Source organism: Alosa sapidissima, chromosome 17 (assembly GCF_018492685.1).
Source record: "Alosa sapidissima isolate fAloSap1 chromosome 17, fAloSap1.pri, whole genome shotgun sequence".
NCBI lineage: Eukaryota > Metazoa > Chordata > Actinopteri > Clupeiformes > Clupeidae > Alosa > Alosa sapidissima.
This window is the reverse complement of record NC_055973.1, coordinates 5,777,139-5,794,604: the sequence shown is the minus strand read 5'-3', so window position 1 is coordinate 5,794,604 and position 17,466 is coordinate 5,777,139. Positions and strand designations below refer to the sequence as shown.

The window sequence follows — 17,466 nt, the reverse complement described above, 5'->3', positions numbered from 1 at the left end:
CCTTGCAGCCAGAGTCCGTTTGAATTTCAGTGGGCTACTGCACCAGAGATGGGCACGTTCAAAATAAACAAACCTGTCTCCAATCCTTCAACTAGTTTATGGGATTAAGTTACCTGCAGCATGAAGGGAAGTCTCATTGGTTATGAGCTCAGGACATTTTGCATCGCTTGAGATAAAAGAGTTCACTACATGGAATCAGGGTCATGAATGCTCGGCCCCAGAACTCCCTCGTGCACTGGTGAAGTGTTCCTAGTCTCGCCGCACAACCTGCACTAAATATGAATGCATCTATGCATGCCAAACAGTTTGGTTTGCTGGCCCCTTTTGGAAATTCTTTACTTCGGCCGAGATGCCATAACACCACAGGCTGTTTATGTGTGTGAGAGAGACAGACCGAGAAAGAGAGAGAGACAGACCGAGAGAGAGAGAGAGAGAGAGAGAGAGACCAACAGACAGAGAGACAGAGAGAGAAGCGAGCGGCTCATGGCAGAGTAATCTCCTCAATCTGTGTGCGTGCCAGCTAAAAGCCCGGGGAGACTACGGAGCAGTCGCGGGACTGACATTCTTCCTGTCACCGCGACTGTCTGTGTGTGTGTGTGTGTGTGTGTGTGTGTGTGTGTGTCTGTGTGTGTGTGTGTGTGATCACATATCTTAATGCCTGCCGGCCTAACTGCCGCTGCAGGCCTCATCCCCTCCCTCTCTTTCTCTCTGTCTTTCTTCCCCACGGTTTACAGAGAGACTGCCAGCAGATCTTTCAAAGCAGACTGAGGGAAGTAGTAGATGGCAATAAGCGATTACATGGCATCTCCTATGACGCAGATAGAATTATTATACCTGTGCGTTAAATGAATCAGTGACCAAAATCCTTCTCCATGTTTACTCCAAAAGAGCATGAATCTGACCTGTTTATGAGAGCTGGCATGATTATTTCCAGTGTATGTGCGGCTAGATTAAAGTGTTTGGCCACCTCGATAATTTATTTTCCACAAAACAGTGCAAGGGGGTAGGACTGAGCCAGAATACCCCCCCCCCCCCCCACAACACACACACACACACACACCAGATATTTGGCTTGCAAAAGATGACTGAACGTCAGCATGAAGCGGAGAAGGCAACCACAGTGGCGGTCGGGGAGACAGATAGCCGTAAAAAGTTCAGTGGGTTTTTGTTGTCCTTTGTTGCCAGTTATTTCAGCTCGTCCTGAGAATGCAGCTGGTTCCCCTCGCTCGCTCACTTGCTCACTCGCTCACTCTGTTAGGGTGGGGTAGAGTAGGGTTTAGAAAGGGAGGGAGGGGGGGGGGGGGGGCTTTGGTTAGCATGTGGGTGAGTCAGTGCCAGGGGGTCAAATGACTTGGCCCTGGGTGGATGAGTTGAGCGCTGACCTGGGCTGGCTGCCCGGGCTTTCCTGGCACCCAAAGCCACAGAGCCACTGCCAGCTCAGCTCGGCTGCGAGCCGCGACCCAGCCACCCCACACTCACCACCGCACTTTCTCTCTTTCTGCTCCCCACTGTATCCCTCTCTCCTACCTCCCTTCCCCCTCCCCTTCCCCCTCTCTATCCCCCTCCCCCCCCCCACACACACTCACACCTACACACACCCTGTCTCTCTCTCTCCAGTAAAATCCTGCGTAAGAAGGAGGACGGTGGTGGTAGTGTGAGCACCCAGCACACCAACAGCCTGCCCAAGTACAAGAAGGTGAAGGAGGCATGCCAGCAGGCCGAGTTTCAGACGCCCTGCCAGCAGCCAGGACAGGTACGCAAAACACACACACTCACACACACACCCACATACACACACACCAGACATTTGTTTAAAAACCTCTGCTACAACAAAAGATCTCGGAGGTCTACGATGTACTGTAATGGCCCATGCCACCCTGGAAATGTTAAACACTTCCAGACTTGTGCTTCACTCGGAACTCAGGGGAATCCCTGCTACCTTCCCTTGCGATCTGATTGGTTTAGAAAAGAAACTCGAACCCCTTGATTTGAGGGGACAAGTTTACAAAACTGCCCACTTCACTGAGATCTGCCTGTAAGTGAGCACTCTCATCATCAGGCGTGTGTGTGTGTGTGTGAGAGAGAGAAGTGGAGTGGAATGAGCCCGACGTCTCAAGGGATTAGAATCCGCGTCAGCGTCTGCGACAGGCCTGAATGAGCACCACACACATGTAGACACACACACACACAGCCATAGACGTACAAACATGCCCTCATCGATACCAGCACGCACTCACACCCACAGACCACACAGACACACACCAACAGACAGCAAACCACACTTCACCCTCACTCTTGCTCATACACACACACACACACACACACAAATATACACATCCTCTCGTATAGACAGACAAATGCACATAGACACACACACAGACTCACACACACTCACTTCTCATACTGCATGGGTAAAGTGGCTCCGCTCCGCGCCGTCTGTCCGCTGAGCTTTCCGTCTCGCTCGCCGGCAGCCCACATGAAACGTCGGGAGAGCCGCGTCGGGGCCGCCTGGCGAAGCGAAGTGAGATGGTGCGGTGGGATGGCGTTCCACCCCCGCGCCTAATGCAACTATTTCCACCACTTTGCTCTGTTCGAGACCATGTCTCGCGGTGGCGGCTTGGAGCAACATTTGAGACCCATCTCGGCATAGCAGCCGTCTCCTGTCTCGTCATAATTCAAATTGCCATTTACAACAATTGAGGTGTAATTGGAAATTGGTGTGTGTGTGTGTATGAATGTATGCACAAGAGGAACTAATTTGCTCGCAGTTTCCTTTCATCAGAGCTTGTTTAACGGGGCAGTAGGCCCATTCTCCACACACACACACACACACACACACACACACACACACCCTCCCACACACACACACCCACACATACACACACAACCTACCCCTTCCCTTTTTAACACTAAGTGGTAGGCCTGTGAATCAGCCTGAGCTGAACAATACAAATTGTTCCAATTTCAGGTGGCATTAAAGAGGTAGACAGGGTTTCAAGGGCCACCGCTAATGTGAACCAGACAGCTTTTATGACCTAATAAGTGTTTGCATGTAGCACTCAAACTGGCCATTTATCAAAGGCAGCCACAGGCCCATTTATATAAAATACAGGACCCTGTGTGTGTGTGTGTTTGTCTATACATGTGTGTGCGTGTGTGTGTGTGCGCGTGCGTGCAGGCTGCTTGTGTCTGTCTAAACGCTCCGCCTGTAAGTGTGTATGCCCAATTGTGTGTGTGTGTGTGTCTGTGTGTGTGCGTGCCTGTCTACACGTGTGTGTGTGTATGTGTGCGTGTCCTTCCTGACTCGTGTGAAGGTTATGTGTAAGGGTGTCACATAATTGAGATAAATGATGATTACTTGCACCTGGCGTTTCCCTTTTAATTCTGCCTCCATTAAATAAACCTGAATGGCACGATCCAAGTCCAGTCCATCCCATCTGTTCCTTGCGTCCAGCCAGAAAATATGTATGGAGGATCAGGTCAAATTCGTCCCACCTCCACAACGGATGACTCAATCCCCCTTTGACCAGGGACACCTGCTCCTACCGGGGGCTCCCAACTCAAAGGGGGATGGGGGGGGCAGTAATCCACCCCAAAGAGGAGACCTCCGGAGCACTCATATTTATAGCCCCCTCCCCCGATAAAGTCAGGCATCCGACCTGTATTATTGTGCCGTGGCTTCCGCTGGCTAAGCTGTTTATTTCAGAGCTCAAGGCAAGGAAGCCCCGGGTAAGGCATCCTCTCTCCAGCCACTGGCCCCGTTCCCAGGCTGCAGCTGGCGACGGTGACGGGGGCAGGAGCCGGGCCCCATCTGGCCCGGGTCCGGGGCTCAGTCTCGCCGCTGGTTTGGATTTCCTTTCGTAACGTGGGAGAGTTGTTTACGGTCACACAACTTGCATCACCCACAGCTATGTCCATCCCAGAGCGAGGAGGATGTTGGATCAGATTTCAGACAGTGTAGCCGGGGGCTTTCATGACCAAAGGCTACTGGCTTGGTATTAATCCTTGTCACTGTTATGTATGTATGTGTGTTTTTGTGTGTGTGTGTGTGTGTGTGTGTGTGTCAGAATACACACTCAGTGAGGGCTCAGTCTGGTTCTGACAGATCAAGTCCCAGCTTGTGCGGTCTGTTGTGTTCACTCCCTCCATAGGCTATTCCCCTGATAGCTCTCTGTGGCGTCAAAGTGGAATGTGTGTGTGTGTGTGTGTGTGTGTGTGTGTGTGTGTGTGTGTGTGTGGGCTTAGCCCTTAAAAGCTCTTAACTGAGCCTCTCCTGACAACTGCTGTTCATCAGCGAATGACCTGAAGTGGAGTCAGTGAGGACATTCTGTGTGCTTATTTGTGTGTGTCTGTGTGTGTGTGTCTGTGTGTGTGTGTGTGTGTGTGTCAGCACTCATTCCTGTTCCACACCCATTCATGGACTTGGAAGTGCAATTTTCACCAGGAAGTATGACAGAAGGCAGTTCACCTCTGCATGAGAACTTGTGTGTGTGTGTGGGTGAGTGCCGTTTGTCTGTGCTATGTTTGTGTGTCCAGTAACCCATGCGAATCAGTGAGTGACTAAAGACAACAGTCAGAAACCACCTTTCACAGTGGAGCCGCCTTCTCGCCGTCTTGTGTATCTCGGCCACTCAGCCGTGCGTGGAGATGCTAATGTTCCCAGTGGCTACTGTATCCCCTCTCCTCTCCTTCCCTATGCTGTCTCCTTCGCTCCTCTCCTCTTCTCTCTTCTCCTCTACCCTCTCTGCTCTTCTTCTTAACTCTCCTCTTCTCCCCTCCTTTCTCCTCTCCTTCCCTATCCCCTTTTCTTCACTCCTCTTCTCTGTTCTCCTCTCTTCTCTACCCTCTCTGCTCTTCTCCTTGACTCTTTTCTCCTCTCCTTCCCTATCCTCTCTCCTTCACTCCTCTTCTCTCCTCTCCTTTCTTTTCCTCTCCTCTCCTCCTCTCCCGTCCTGTATTCTTGCTCTCTAAGCCTGGGAGCCTGCAGATAGAGATGTAATATGGCTGTCAGCGGTGGAATCTGCCTGTGCCGTCGGGGCGCGAGGGAGCGCGCTTCGCAGGAAATCTGATCAGGACCGTAGCCATTGTTTGGATACGGTTTCCCACAGTCGTGAGCAAGCGTCTGAACCGCGGTGCAAGCAGGAAACGCCTTGACTGCGAATCCAAACAGCGAGCCAGAATCACAGATTACATCCAAATTAAACTGTGGACTTTTTTTTTTTTTTGTCTCTTTTTTTTCAGGGGATCTTTTTGGTTTATTTTGTTGGGGTGAGCCAGGATGCTCATTGAGTTGGCTGTTTAAGTACTTTAGTGCCCTCACCCCCTTTTAGGCTGTGTGGATGCTTGAGATCTTTTAATTGCGGACACTGAGCTCATCCCTGTCAGGAAAATGGATGGGTGTTTGGACATCAAACTAACACCTACTGTGCACTGAGCATTAGTCAGATGTTCCACCACACATAGACACCACCCACCTCCCCATACGCTCGCCCTGGAAAAAAAACACACACGGCCCAGTTTCAGGAGGAGGAAAACATTCATTCAACATCTCAACAGCACATTCATCACACGCCTCTCATGTTTTCTCTCTCTCTCTCTCTTTCTCTCCCACAATGACAGAAATGGCACTGCATTGAGGACGCGGGTAAGTGGCGTCTAACAAAGTGCAAAGGCAGCCTGAAGGACCAGGGCTCCCGGAAGCGCGCCCGGAGCCTGCGCTCACGCGGCAGCAGCAGCAGCAGTGCCGGTGGTGGCGGTGCCGGTGGAGGAGGTAGCAGCGGGCCCTACGGCAGCCACGAGGAGTGCGACTGCGGCGACCGCCCCTACAAGGCCTCCAAGGCCGAGCGCGGCCGAGGCCGCAGGCAGATGGGGCCGAGCGGCAGCAGCCAGCGTGAGTGGGTCGGGGAGGGAGCTGGGACAGAGCTGGGCCAAGAGGGGGGAGGGGGGGACTGGTCTGGAGGATGAGGGACGAGGGGAGAGAGAGTGACCGGGCTAGGGACTGGGGTTGTGGCTGAGGAGAGAGGAGAGAAAGAGTAGAGGGACGTTGAGGGCTGGTGGCTGGGGGCTGGGGCTTGGGGCTGGGGCTGTTGGCTGGGGCTGGTGGCTGGTGGCTGGGACTGGTGGCTGGGACTGGGTGGTCCCTGAGCAGCTTGCGGGCGTGAGCATGAGCTGTTTGAGGCTTTAGCAGTTCATATCTGCGGCAGCATCAGGGGCGCTGGGTCTGGCGGCTTTATACTCCTGGCCAACGCGCTAGCCATGATTAAGTGTTTCACTTCATTAGCTATGCAATGTTAGCAGAGGGTGTGTTTTGCGCTCAGTACAAAAATGTTGAAGTCATTTGAGGCAGGCCTCTGTGTTGGAAATGGGAGGCTTTGATAGATTAGTGTGCCACCTAGTGGACATGCTTTGTAAGTGAAGTATATCACTGCTGGATTATGTACCAAAGCCTTCTATTGCACATTATTCTTTTTCAGGCTACAGGCCGCGTTTTGTCCACACACGTCCAGCCAGGTCCTTGTCTGTAGAGTTTGAGGGGCTGATCTACGATGTGGACCTGCAGGCCGACGACAAAGATGCCCTCAAGCCACGTGCCATCAGCAAACGCCACTACGAGCCCCAAGAGGACCTCGGCCTGGAGTCAGACGACGGATCCGAGGAGATGCTCGCCGATGACACCAACGCTGTGGGCTACCCCAACTCCCTCAAAGTCACACACAAGTACGTTGTTGTCTGGACATATTTAATGTTTTTATAAATATTGATATTGAAATAATATTTTGATGGTACATTACCATCATCACATCTCCACTGGACTGGCTTGATCGTCCTCGTATTCTGATTACGTCTTCTTCTCGTCGTTTGTGCCTACAGGTGCTACATCCTGGTGAACGATACTGTGCACTGCGAGAGGGAAGTCTACCAGTCGTCCAGAGCCTGGAAAGACCACAAGAGCTACATTGACCAGGAGGTTGGTGTTTGAATTCCACTCCTGAGAACAGATATTTGCAACTCCATAAGTGAATCAACCTAAAACCGTTGGCATTAATGTCCTTAAAGATAATATATCAGTAGTTTTTTTATTTTACTGTATGTATATATGTTATGCACTTACTCAACTCTGTTAGTGATGCAAATTATCTACAAGTGTATATGATGTTGAATGTAGAGTGTGAAGCTAGTCTCCCAGTGCTGGTGTGATGTTACAAGCTGTCCTTCTACCGTCCTCTTGGCAGATTGAGGCTCTGCAGGACAAGATCAAGCACCTGCGGGAGGTCCGGGGTCACCTTAAAAGGAGGCGTCCTGGCGACTGTGACTGCAGCAAGAGGAGGTACGGTGGACTCCCATCTCATTCCATGGCCCTGTGCAGGAGCCTGTTAGTGGTGAAGGCAAACTCAAGATTAAAATTGTGAATTTTAATGCAGTTGTAGCCTGACGAGCCAGACACACATCAAGATATAGGGTCTGGGAATTTACCATAGGCACTGCTCAATCAATGAGTCCCATGCATTTTCCCACCAGTGGAGCTAGTTGGCTAGTTGATCAAACTTTTGGCAATTTAAAAAAAGCTTAACTCGAGTCGCGATTCAAAGACTGCTGTTCCCCAGCAGCAGCATCCATCATCTTTGTTTTCAAGTAGCAGGAAATTCACACGGAACCGTCGTTGTGATTGGCCTGATAGAAGTTTCATTTTTCCAGCTCGCAAGCCAACAGAGAGTTGCTAGACTACCCTGGCTGCAAATTACATTTGCTGCCGCTAGGGTGCGTCTAGATTTCTAGGCTAATGCCGTTGTAGAAACCTTTCAGATATTATTATTATATAACCTCATGACCAATACGTGGTATGTAGAAGCACTATCCAAGAAAAAAGCTTCACACGAATGCTAAATGTTTATGCAACTGAACATGTAGATTCAGTTATTGAACAGAACCCCTGTGAGTGTTTATCATTCCAAGCTTTGCTTGGCAGCTTACTCTTGGAAGGTGAAGGCCTCATCTTTGCCTTCAATCTATTTGCATGTGTCAGATGTAATGGTGTCAGAATGTCCTCGGTCTTGGTTTCCCACGGTGGTATGCACTGGCTAGAGTCTAGAGGCTGTCTGTGAGGAGGCTGCGGCTGGGAGGCTTGCCAGCTTAACACCTGGCACCATGTCCTGACGAGGACGGAAGTCTAAGCTCCCAAGAAGCTGACTCTCTAACTGTCCTGTTCACCTCGGAATAGAAACCCTCAAGGCCTGATCTAGGAACAGACGTTCTGCTTATAAAATGGTCACGGTCATGTTGTTTAGAATTACAGTTCGGTGGTCGATTTAAAGCTAAAACGTGTAAAGCTCACTAATCAAGGTACTGTAGCGCTATCTAAAGCTCTGACAATGCTCCCTTGCTCTCTCCCCTCCCTCTGCCTGCTTGCCCAGCCTATCAGCATTCTTATTCTTGACTGACATCACAGAGGTCCTATCCCTGATTTTGAGTTTCTTGTAGCATCTCATTGGTAAAAAGTCAAAAATCAATTTGAGAAGTCAGAAAGGGACATTTCTGTAACTGTGCCCACCCTGCCCAATGAGGCCAACTTTATTTGAGGATACATATCCACTTAAAGGTACACTTTGGAGCACCTTTAAAGCAAACGATTTGACATTTGACACTACCTTTAATGTCATAGGTGTTTGTGATAAAACTAACCCAGCCTTGCTTGCAGTACTTGCATACTTGTATGTACATACATACTTACATCAGTGTAGCGATGCTGTTCTGCTGCTTGTGTCGGTCTGTTTCTTTCTGATAATTCTCTGCCTGTCTGAGAAACTTGAGAAGCTTGTGACTTTGGCACTTTTTCTTTTCTTCTCTTCTCTTCTCCACCTAAACCAGCTACTTTAGCAAAGCGCAAAGAAACAAACCTGAGAGGTTGAAGAAAAAGAATGACCGTCTCCAAACCTTTAAGTGAGTCCCTTTGTCCTCCACGTGTGTTTCTGTCGTCCATCCTGTTGCGTGGTCCCCGTTGACGACGTGTGTCTGACGTATGTGTGTCCTGCTTGTGTCCACTGTGTAAAGAATTGGCTTGCCCTCAACACAAAACACTGTTGGTTGGAGCGAAAGCCAGGTTCACACGGATAGCGTAGCTACTCTGTGGGATGAGAGGATAATTATAGCTTGGTTTACGGTGAGCACAATAGCGCAGTGATCCACGTTTCACCAGTTGGCTGGCGCCCACTTAAACAGGATGGAAGGTGATAGTTTGTCACCCTAGAGCCTGGTTTGCATGATGCTCTTGGCACAGAGTGTTCGTGTCTGTCTATGTGAGTGTGTTTCTCTGTCTCTCGTGCCCAAATCCGTAAGTGAGACTGTGTGTGTGTGGGTTATAAAAAAGACAACAGATTGTTTTGCAATTTCATGGCGCCGTCGCCTGTCCCTGGTGGACAGTGAAGGCCGCTCGTCTCCGGCAGGCACGTCGCCTGGGCCTCTTGCCGCAGGACAGAAATGCCAAACAAGCAAACAAGCGTCAACAGGATCAAACCCCCCACATGTGACACCAAGGCCTTCTCAGCAGCCCCGGCAAGATCAAGAAGTCGTAGCCTGTCAAAGTGACAGACACTGTTATCTCTTCAAAAGCTTGGCCTACACTCAGGCCAAAGAGATAATGCTGGAAGCATTGGGAGTCTATTAGACAAATGTGGAACAGCTGCCTCTGTTTGGCAAGGAGGCTGGGGGAAGACGAGGCTGTAACACAAGAGCTGATTTGTTTAGGGCTTAATGGTGTCTGTACTATTCATCTGTTAATGTCTGTGTAATTAGTTTGTTTGAGAAAATTGAAGAGGTCTGATTGGACAGTTGTCTGATGTGAGGTGTTTTTGTGCATTGAACTGTGGTCTGATTGGCCACTTGTTTGCATAGAAAAGCCTGATTGGTCAGGGGTTCTACTGGATTATCTGGATTGTTGAGTTTTTGCAAGCTGCCCTCTCATTGGCTCTTTTTGTGTGTCCATCAGGGAGGCAGTGCAGGAAGTGGACGGTAAGACTCTGTATAACGAGATCCGGAGGAAGAAGAAGGAACGGAAGGAGCGGAAGAGGCAGAGGAAGGGGGATGACTGCAGCATGCCTGGACTCACCTGCTTCATCCACAACAATGACCACTGGCAGACTGCCCCCTTCTGGAACTGTACGTGAACTGCACCATCTAAAGAAATAGACCACTTTCACCACTATAGAAAGGACTAAATTATTTGAAAATTGCACTAAGCTTTCCAGCCAATTTTTTTCTGTAAATTTCTGTAAAAATGTTTGCAATATTACTTGATAATCACAGAGGAAAAGCATGCATGCCCTAAATGCTGCACATGCTAACGATTGGCTCTGTGCTCTGGTGTTGATCTCCAGTGGGGGGATTCTGTGCCTGCACCAGCTCCAATAACAACACCTACTGGTGTCTACGCACCATCAACGACACCCACAACAGCCTATTCTGTGAGTTTGCCACAGGGTTCCTCGAGTACTTCGACCTGAACAGTGATCCTTACCAGGTGAGAGGATTGCTGCACTAATGCCTGCGTGAAGTATTTATGTGATTTTCCGTACAAAGTTATTTCCGACACTTAGAGTACAGTGTCATGTGTGCAACAGCCATGTGGAATCAGAAAATGAAGCCTGCTAGTTTAGTCATTTTGAAAGACAACCATGTATGCTAATTTAATAATGTCAAGGTAAGTAGAGTAGCCTAAATACTAATGATATGCTAGCCTAAATAAATACATATACAGCAGGTTGAACTCAAAATGTATGTACCGGTATACATGTGATTCTGAATGAAAGGTTAGGGAAGAGAGGCATGTTCATATGATCATGTAAATCGAGTGAATATAAATGGGTATGTGAATAACGATGGCGGTGTTTGTGTTTGTGTGTTGCAGCTGACCAACACAGTGTTCACGGTGGACAGAGAGGTCCTGAACCAGCTGCACCAGCAGCTGATGGAGATGCGCAGCTGTCAGGGTCACAAGCAGTGCAACCCGCGGCCCAAGGGCCTAGACACAGGTTAGCCCATCTCTTCTCCCATCCAACTTAGCCTTGTCCAGTGCAGCAGGTCGCCATGGATACCCAGTAGGGTATCCTAGCATTTGGTTTGTGCTTTCATTTGGCCACATTTTATGTTGAGTGTCCTTTGGAAATAATAATTAATAATAGAAATAATAATAATAATGATAATAGTAATAATAATGTGTGTTTCAATGTACATGTAGGTTATGATTATTAAAATGTTATATCATTTCAGAAAATAAATGTAGTTTTATTAATGACTGTACAGTGTAAAGAGGGCACTTGACATAAAGTAAGGCCACTTCATCCCTTCACGGACCGGTCGTGCCAATTCAGATTAGTAATAACACAGATTAGGATAAGATTTCATCAAGAGATCATTTCCACCTAACTGTGGGGTCAGCACGTTTGATTAGTTCATTCTTCTGCCTCTTGGTGCTGCATGTTGCATGGGAATGAGGTTGAAGTGCTCGATGATGAATGCACACGTGTCCACTTAAAATCAATGATCCTGCCTCCCAGTAGTTTCTATCCAGAGGAATATCCCTAGACATAAAGCTTAATGTCTGACGGCTGAATTCCACTACAGGGAATGCTGGGTATCCTGACACCATTTTCCTGATCTGAACTGGATGTTTCTGACTTTCTTCTGTCTCTCTCTTTTAAAGGCGATCCAATCTAATGGGAACCCAGAGCTGTGTTTAATAATTTTGATTGTTTTTCATGGTTTTGTCTGGTGGATCAGACATTTTAGAGCAATGTGCATAAGTGATGATTGGAAGTAGTTTTAAGACTCAATTATAGGATAATCTCATCAGTTTTTTTTTCTTCCTCAACAGAGGTCCTCAATATGATTCACTGGTTTTATTTCATGTCACAGCAAGCTTATGAAAATAATCTTTTCAAGCTGTGCTACTATTTATGAACTGACATAGAACCATCATTGAGTCATCTGACTACAGGCAACTTGGCAATGTAGCTCTGAACTGGCGGTCAGTGAGGCTGTTGAGACCCGTCAGTTTAATTTCACACACTTTTGTCTCACCTCGGTGATGAAGCCACAGTTTATTTTTATTATTATTATTTTTTAAGGTGGCTCTGCCTAAATTGGTATTCTGGCCTAGGCTTCTGGTTAAAGAAAAACAAAACTGAATATGACTTCAGCCCCTCTCATGGTCTGTCTTTTTGTTGGCATGTGTTCTTCAAAACCCATCGTGTAATATAAGCCAGACATAAATCTGCAAGAAGGGCTGTCAACACTTCCAGGTCCATTTCAGGTGTGCATCACAAATCATCATTTAGTTTCTCCTTTTTAAATTAAAATGTTGGCTTCAGGTTTCACCCAGAAACAAAGACAACTACCTTTAACCCCCTTCATCCCAGTAATACTGTAGCAAAGACGATGTGCTCATTTGACAAATATTTTAGCAATTTATCTTATAATTAAGGACATCATTCTTCAGATATTAGTTAGTTTTAGTGGTACATGTAATGTCCTTGGTGCTTATGTAAACAGCAAGATTCATGAATATGTTAGTTTTAAGTGCATAAGACCTTATGTGTAAGTGTGAACTCAATGATTTGGATTAAATGGATTCAGTGTCTGACCTAAGATCTGCTCTAAAACAGAACCCCCAGGAGACTATAACTTCCGGTCCTCCAGCCCAGTTCATTCTCTCTGTATCCCTCTCTCTCTCTTTCACTCCCATTTCTGTCCTCTGTTTCATCAAATCATGTTAACTGCATTTCTCCATAGGGATCTAGAGGCCATGCATGAAGAACTACAGTGACTGTGAATGATTTTAGTTGTTTTGATCGTGAGCGATGCATTAACAATCGACTGCTCTTATTTTCCTGATCAGGGAGTAAAGATGGCGGAAGCTATGATCCACACAGGTATTCACCCTTTTTGTCCTCACTGGCTTTCCGTAACAACTGCATGGGCCAGCTCATTCCACTAATCTCCCATGATGCATCAACGCTTAAAAACATACAAACAAAAAAACAAAAGCAAATAGAACGAAACATGTGTGGTTGCATGCTGAGTTTGCGCTAACCATAATTCTACCCGTGTGTTTTGTGCAAGATCTCATTTTGATTTGACCATTGTAAGAAGAGTCCGTGCCATGTGTTTATCTCCACAACGAGGCCGCACAGCGTCCCGCTGGCCAGCTTTTGTCTTGTGGGCTCCATCCGAGTGCTTGTGTCATGTGGGAGCTGTTTTTCATGCTTGTTTGCTTTCCTCCGTGTTTCATGTCATCCTGTTTTTGTTTTCCCTTTTTCCCCTGTATATCCTCTCTCATCGCTGTGGTGATAATTCAGTTACTTTATATCTGCAGCATCCTTTTTGCCTAAAAACACATGTAATTGCTTTCCTGTGTTTGTATGAATCATTACATGATTTTGACACTGGTGTGGTGGTTATTCCAATGGTATGCACCCACAAAGTAACTACATTCAGTCCCTTTTTTAAAGAACTAGCAAAATACCCCACCCAATTCACATGAACTATTTGGATATATGGATTTGGCTTTTGAAAAGCTCTAAATTATTTTATACATCTTTATGTATACAAACAGTCCGAGTGTGTTTTTTTGAAAATGACTGAGAATGAGATTACGACACAGCCAACACAATTAAGCATCACTGTTTTGAATGAAACCGATAAGCTGTGCCATCCTGCATGTACATCTAAATGCATGTGTCACTTTGTACCTAAATGCAGCGTATGTTCGTACCAGCCCTGCTTTGCAATGGTGAACCCAATAAGGCTGTGCTGAAAGCCCTGACAAGCGCGATATTACTTCAGCTCTGAGCCAAAATGGCCAGCTAGATCATCTTGTTGTAATTATTCTGTGCTAGAGTAGTCCGATTGGCGCCTCTTATCTGCATTGATATCTCAGAGCAGCTTTAGTTGGGTTTCTCAGCCTTGCTTCCACAGGACTGCACAGCAGGTTTTGGGTTTCCCTCTGCAGACTCCTACTTGATGACGAGTAGACAGACTAGACTTGCCCAGTTGCCCCATTTGCACCTTGTGCTGCAGAACCCAAAATAAGCAGTGTGGATTGGTCGAGGCAGGACTGAGAAACCCCACTGGAGCACTTCAGATAACAGTGATGACATGCCAGTGATTTTACAAATCTCTTGCTTGGTCAGAAATGCATTAAAAGTGTTTTTGGATAAACTGGACTGATCTACAGAAGTCAGAAATCTGCCTGGAAATGTCTCATAAGGGAGGCATTTTGAAGTTTCTGTGTGCAATATTACGTAAAGATATTGAATTAATGGAAACATCTTGATATTATGGTCAAGATGGTTTAGAAGGGGTAGTCTTCGCTACTGTTGGTTCTAATCTAATGTTGGTCTCTAGAATGTCTCGGTTTACTCTGGAACACTCTTAGTGTGTGTGTGTTTGTGTGTGTGTGTGTGTGCGCATGTTTGTGTGTGTGTGTGTGTGTGTGCGTGCGCGTGTGTGTGTGTGCAAACAAACAATCAGTTTTGTGGATTCACTGGCACTGGCAATAGTAGCAAAGCATCGTGGTGACACCTCTTTTGACCTTGTCTGTCTTTGGCACCTGCTTACCAGGCAACAGCAGCACCGAAAGTGGTCAAAGCTGAGGAGGCCCGTTCTGTCGCCCCTGTGAGTGTCCCTTTAGCCTCACTCAACATGGTTTCATCTCCATGCCTCATTCCTCCATACCGTAGACTACATTACCCACACTCCTCTTCTTCATTACTGCACCAACTTAGTCACCCATAAACAGAGGAGACTGTCATCATTAGAGTTATGGTTCATTTGGGGGCATCCAATTCATGAGGGCCATGTGTGTGTGTGTGTGTGAGAGAGTTCTACCGTTTCTGTTTTCTTGACATAATTTTGCTGATGTTCACATATCTTTTTTGTCCCGTTTCCTGTCCTGTTTGCGTTGCTGTTTCTTTCTTGCTTCCAGGTCACCTGGGTTATTGTTTTATTTTTTGCCTTTCGTCTCACGTTCTTTTTGTCAGTCATTCTTGCAGGACGTTCCTTTCTGTTGAAGAACCTTTGGTGCTCTCTGTCTTAGTGCATGATGTCTAAGATGGATTATTGTGGGATTCAGTTTATAAAACAAATCAGTTTTGTCTTTGTTTTGCTCTTTATTTAATTATTTTATTTCTCTTGGTTGCCTCTGGTTATGGCTTGAGTTTGTGCCAATGCCTGTTGTGGGTCCTCTATACAAAAGCACAAAGCTCTATTTGAGTGTGTGTGTGTGTGTGTGCGTGTGTGTGTGGACACTTGCTGTGGTCAGCACTAGCACAGTGAGCTAGTGATCAGGCATGCTTGCCCCCCCCCCCCCTCCCCCCGCCTTTGTGAGTGTGTGCTAAAGCAGAAGGAGCTCCTCCAGCTAACAGTGTGTGTCTCTCTTTCACAGAACACAGCCAGGATGGGAAGGACGAAAAGGTTAAGCTGCCCAACTTCACAGAGGACTTTAATTGGCAAGGACTGGCCGATCTGTACAGTGTAAACGAGACTCTTTACGAGCGGAGGGTTGACTATCGACCCAGCTCGGACGACTGGACGAACTTTCAGAAGGATGTAGATAGTATGTTTGCACTGCTGAGCAACCTAAAGAGACTAAACCAAACCAATAAGCTTGACCCTCTGGCTGAGTCGGCCTCTGGGGACGGGGGCCCCAACGACATCGACGCCAGCGGTGAGGGGCCCGACTCGGTGCATGGCGACAAGTGGCCCCATCTGGTCGCGCCCACCACCGTCCCCTCCTCGGCCAATCCCCCCAGCCACACCCCCAGCGGGGCCCCCCCGGGGCAGGAGCTGAACGAGCTCCCCGAGGCGCCCCATCAGCCTCCGCCCGCTTCCCCGAGTGGCAGGCCGCCGCCACCGCCGTCGGCCCCCCGGCCGCGGGCCAGCGCCTGGCTCCAGCAGCTGGACGACGAGGACGGCAGCGACGCGGGCTTCAGCGGGAACGGCCTGACGGAGCTGGAGACTCGCCACGAGCACGTCCTGTGGGCCGCCTCCTACCCCAGCCTGCCAGCCGAGCTCCTCCACGACCCGAGTACACTCCACGTGGACCCGCAGACCCACCAGACCCAGCGGAAGGAAGAGGAGGAGGAGGAGGAAGACCTTTTCCAGGCCCAGGGCTACCTGCCCCTGTCCCCACACCCTGCCCAGCCCAGAGACCCTCCAGGAGACGGCCCTGCGGCCCAGCCAGACACTCCCCACGGGGGGCCAACAGAGCCCCCAAAACCCTCTGGGCTGGAACGTCATGACTCAGAGGGGAGCGGTTTCGCCCCTCTACCCACCAAAAGTGCACTCTGAGGGGAGAGAGGAGTTAGTGGGGTGATGCAGGCTCCTTGCCATGATGCCAGTAAGCTCCAGAGACACTGCATATACAGCAAGGCACCCTCCATTTAAAGAGAGCGCTGGGCTGTTTTCTTAGTTTTTTTGAGTTAGAAATCGTATAATAAGAAAATCATAATGTTATTATTATTGTTTATTTTTTTACAGGTGCTTCAGTTTATTAGAAATCAGTGTTACATTGTTTTTTTTTAAATATATATATATCTATTTAGGAAAGAGAAAAAAAACCTTAATGCAGCTTAAACATCATGAATTTTGAATTTCAAGTGGAGAAACGTGCATAAAATTATGTTTTTAATATATATTTTTATTAAATAATAGGTTAAAAACGTGATGGTGAAACCATTGCAATGCAATACATCAGGAAATTAACCCACCAGTTTAATGTTTGATGCACTTTTAATCCTCCACAGCAACAGTTTAGTTTGTGCTGATGTCAATTAAAACCTACACTGTGTGATAGACAAGACCAGTTATTTACTCTTGCTAGTTTGAGTCATGGTACTGTCTCAAAGACAAACAATCTTAGCTGATAAAGCATCAGTTGCCATCAATACTGCAAATGGAGGCCCGTTTAAATGCATTAAATTGGGGTATAGTACAATTTATATATATATTATTATTTTTTCTCTTTCTGTTCATTAGTTATAAGAGGCACACTTTAGCGCACAGTTTGTTCAGATATGTTCTGCTACAGCACACTTTCCTGGTCACGCTTTTGTTAGTAAACACTTGAACTGTCCACCCTGTGCTCCAGAAGTCACATGGGCTAGGCAGGACTTGAAATGCATACGTGGTTCTATTATGCAACTTCTTAGAGCTCCACCAGTATTCTGAAGTGCTTTGATAATCAGACAATGCATATGTAGGTTTTGTTATTTTAAAAGCCAACAGCTGTTTATAGAGGTACCATTAAGAAACACTAACACCAATAATTTATGTACATCCCCTGCAGTATAGTCATGCTTGCTTTCAATGGTTGTTTTTCAGGTTATCAGTGTCCATCAGTTTTTTATTCATTCTTGAGAAATACTTGATAAAACAGCATTTTTTGCATTGCATAATTTCAAGCAAACCCCCCCC

General features: G+C 47.4%; 1 protein-coding gene across 9 annotated transcripts in view; it reads left to right on the top strand.

Annotated features, from left to right (window-relative positions):
* Nucleotides 1-17,466, top strand: part of sulf1 (sulfatase 1) — a 120,254-nt gene extending 102,788 nt beyond the window's left edge. For 7 of the 9 annotated variants that reach the window (XM_042067329.1, XM_042067326.1, XM_042067330.1 and 4 more), the window contains 10 exons: nt 1,618-1,753; nt 5,620-5,890; nt 6,474-6,717; nt 6,871-6,967; nt 7,233-7,327; nt 8,866-8,937; nt 9,983-10,152; nt 10,371-10,513; nt 10,901-11,024; nt 15,437-17,466. In XM_042067329.1, the coding sequence (XP_041923263.1) occupies nt 1,618-1,753; nt 5,620-5,890; nt 6,474-6,717; nt 6,871-6,967; nt 7,233-7,327; nt 8,866-8,937; nt 9,983-10,152; nt 10,371-10,513; nt 10,901-11,024; nt 15,437-16,341 (2,257 nt within the window). In that variant the 3' untranslated portion in view covers nt 16,342-17,466. Of the gene's footprint in view, nt 1-1,617; nt 1,754-5,619; nt 5,891-6,473; nt 6,718-6,870; nt 6,968-7,232; nt 7,328-8,865; nt 8,938-9,982; nt 10,153-10,370; nt 10,514-10,900; nt 11,025-12,889; nt 12,924-15,436 lie in introns of all 9 variants that reach the window. The other 2 variants (XM_042067333.1, XM_042067331.1) reach the window with 2 other exon arrangements.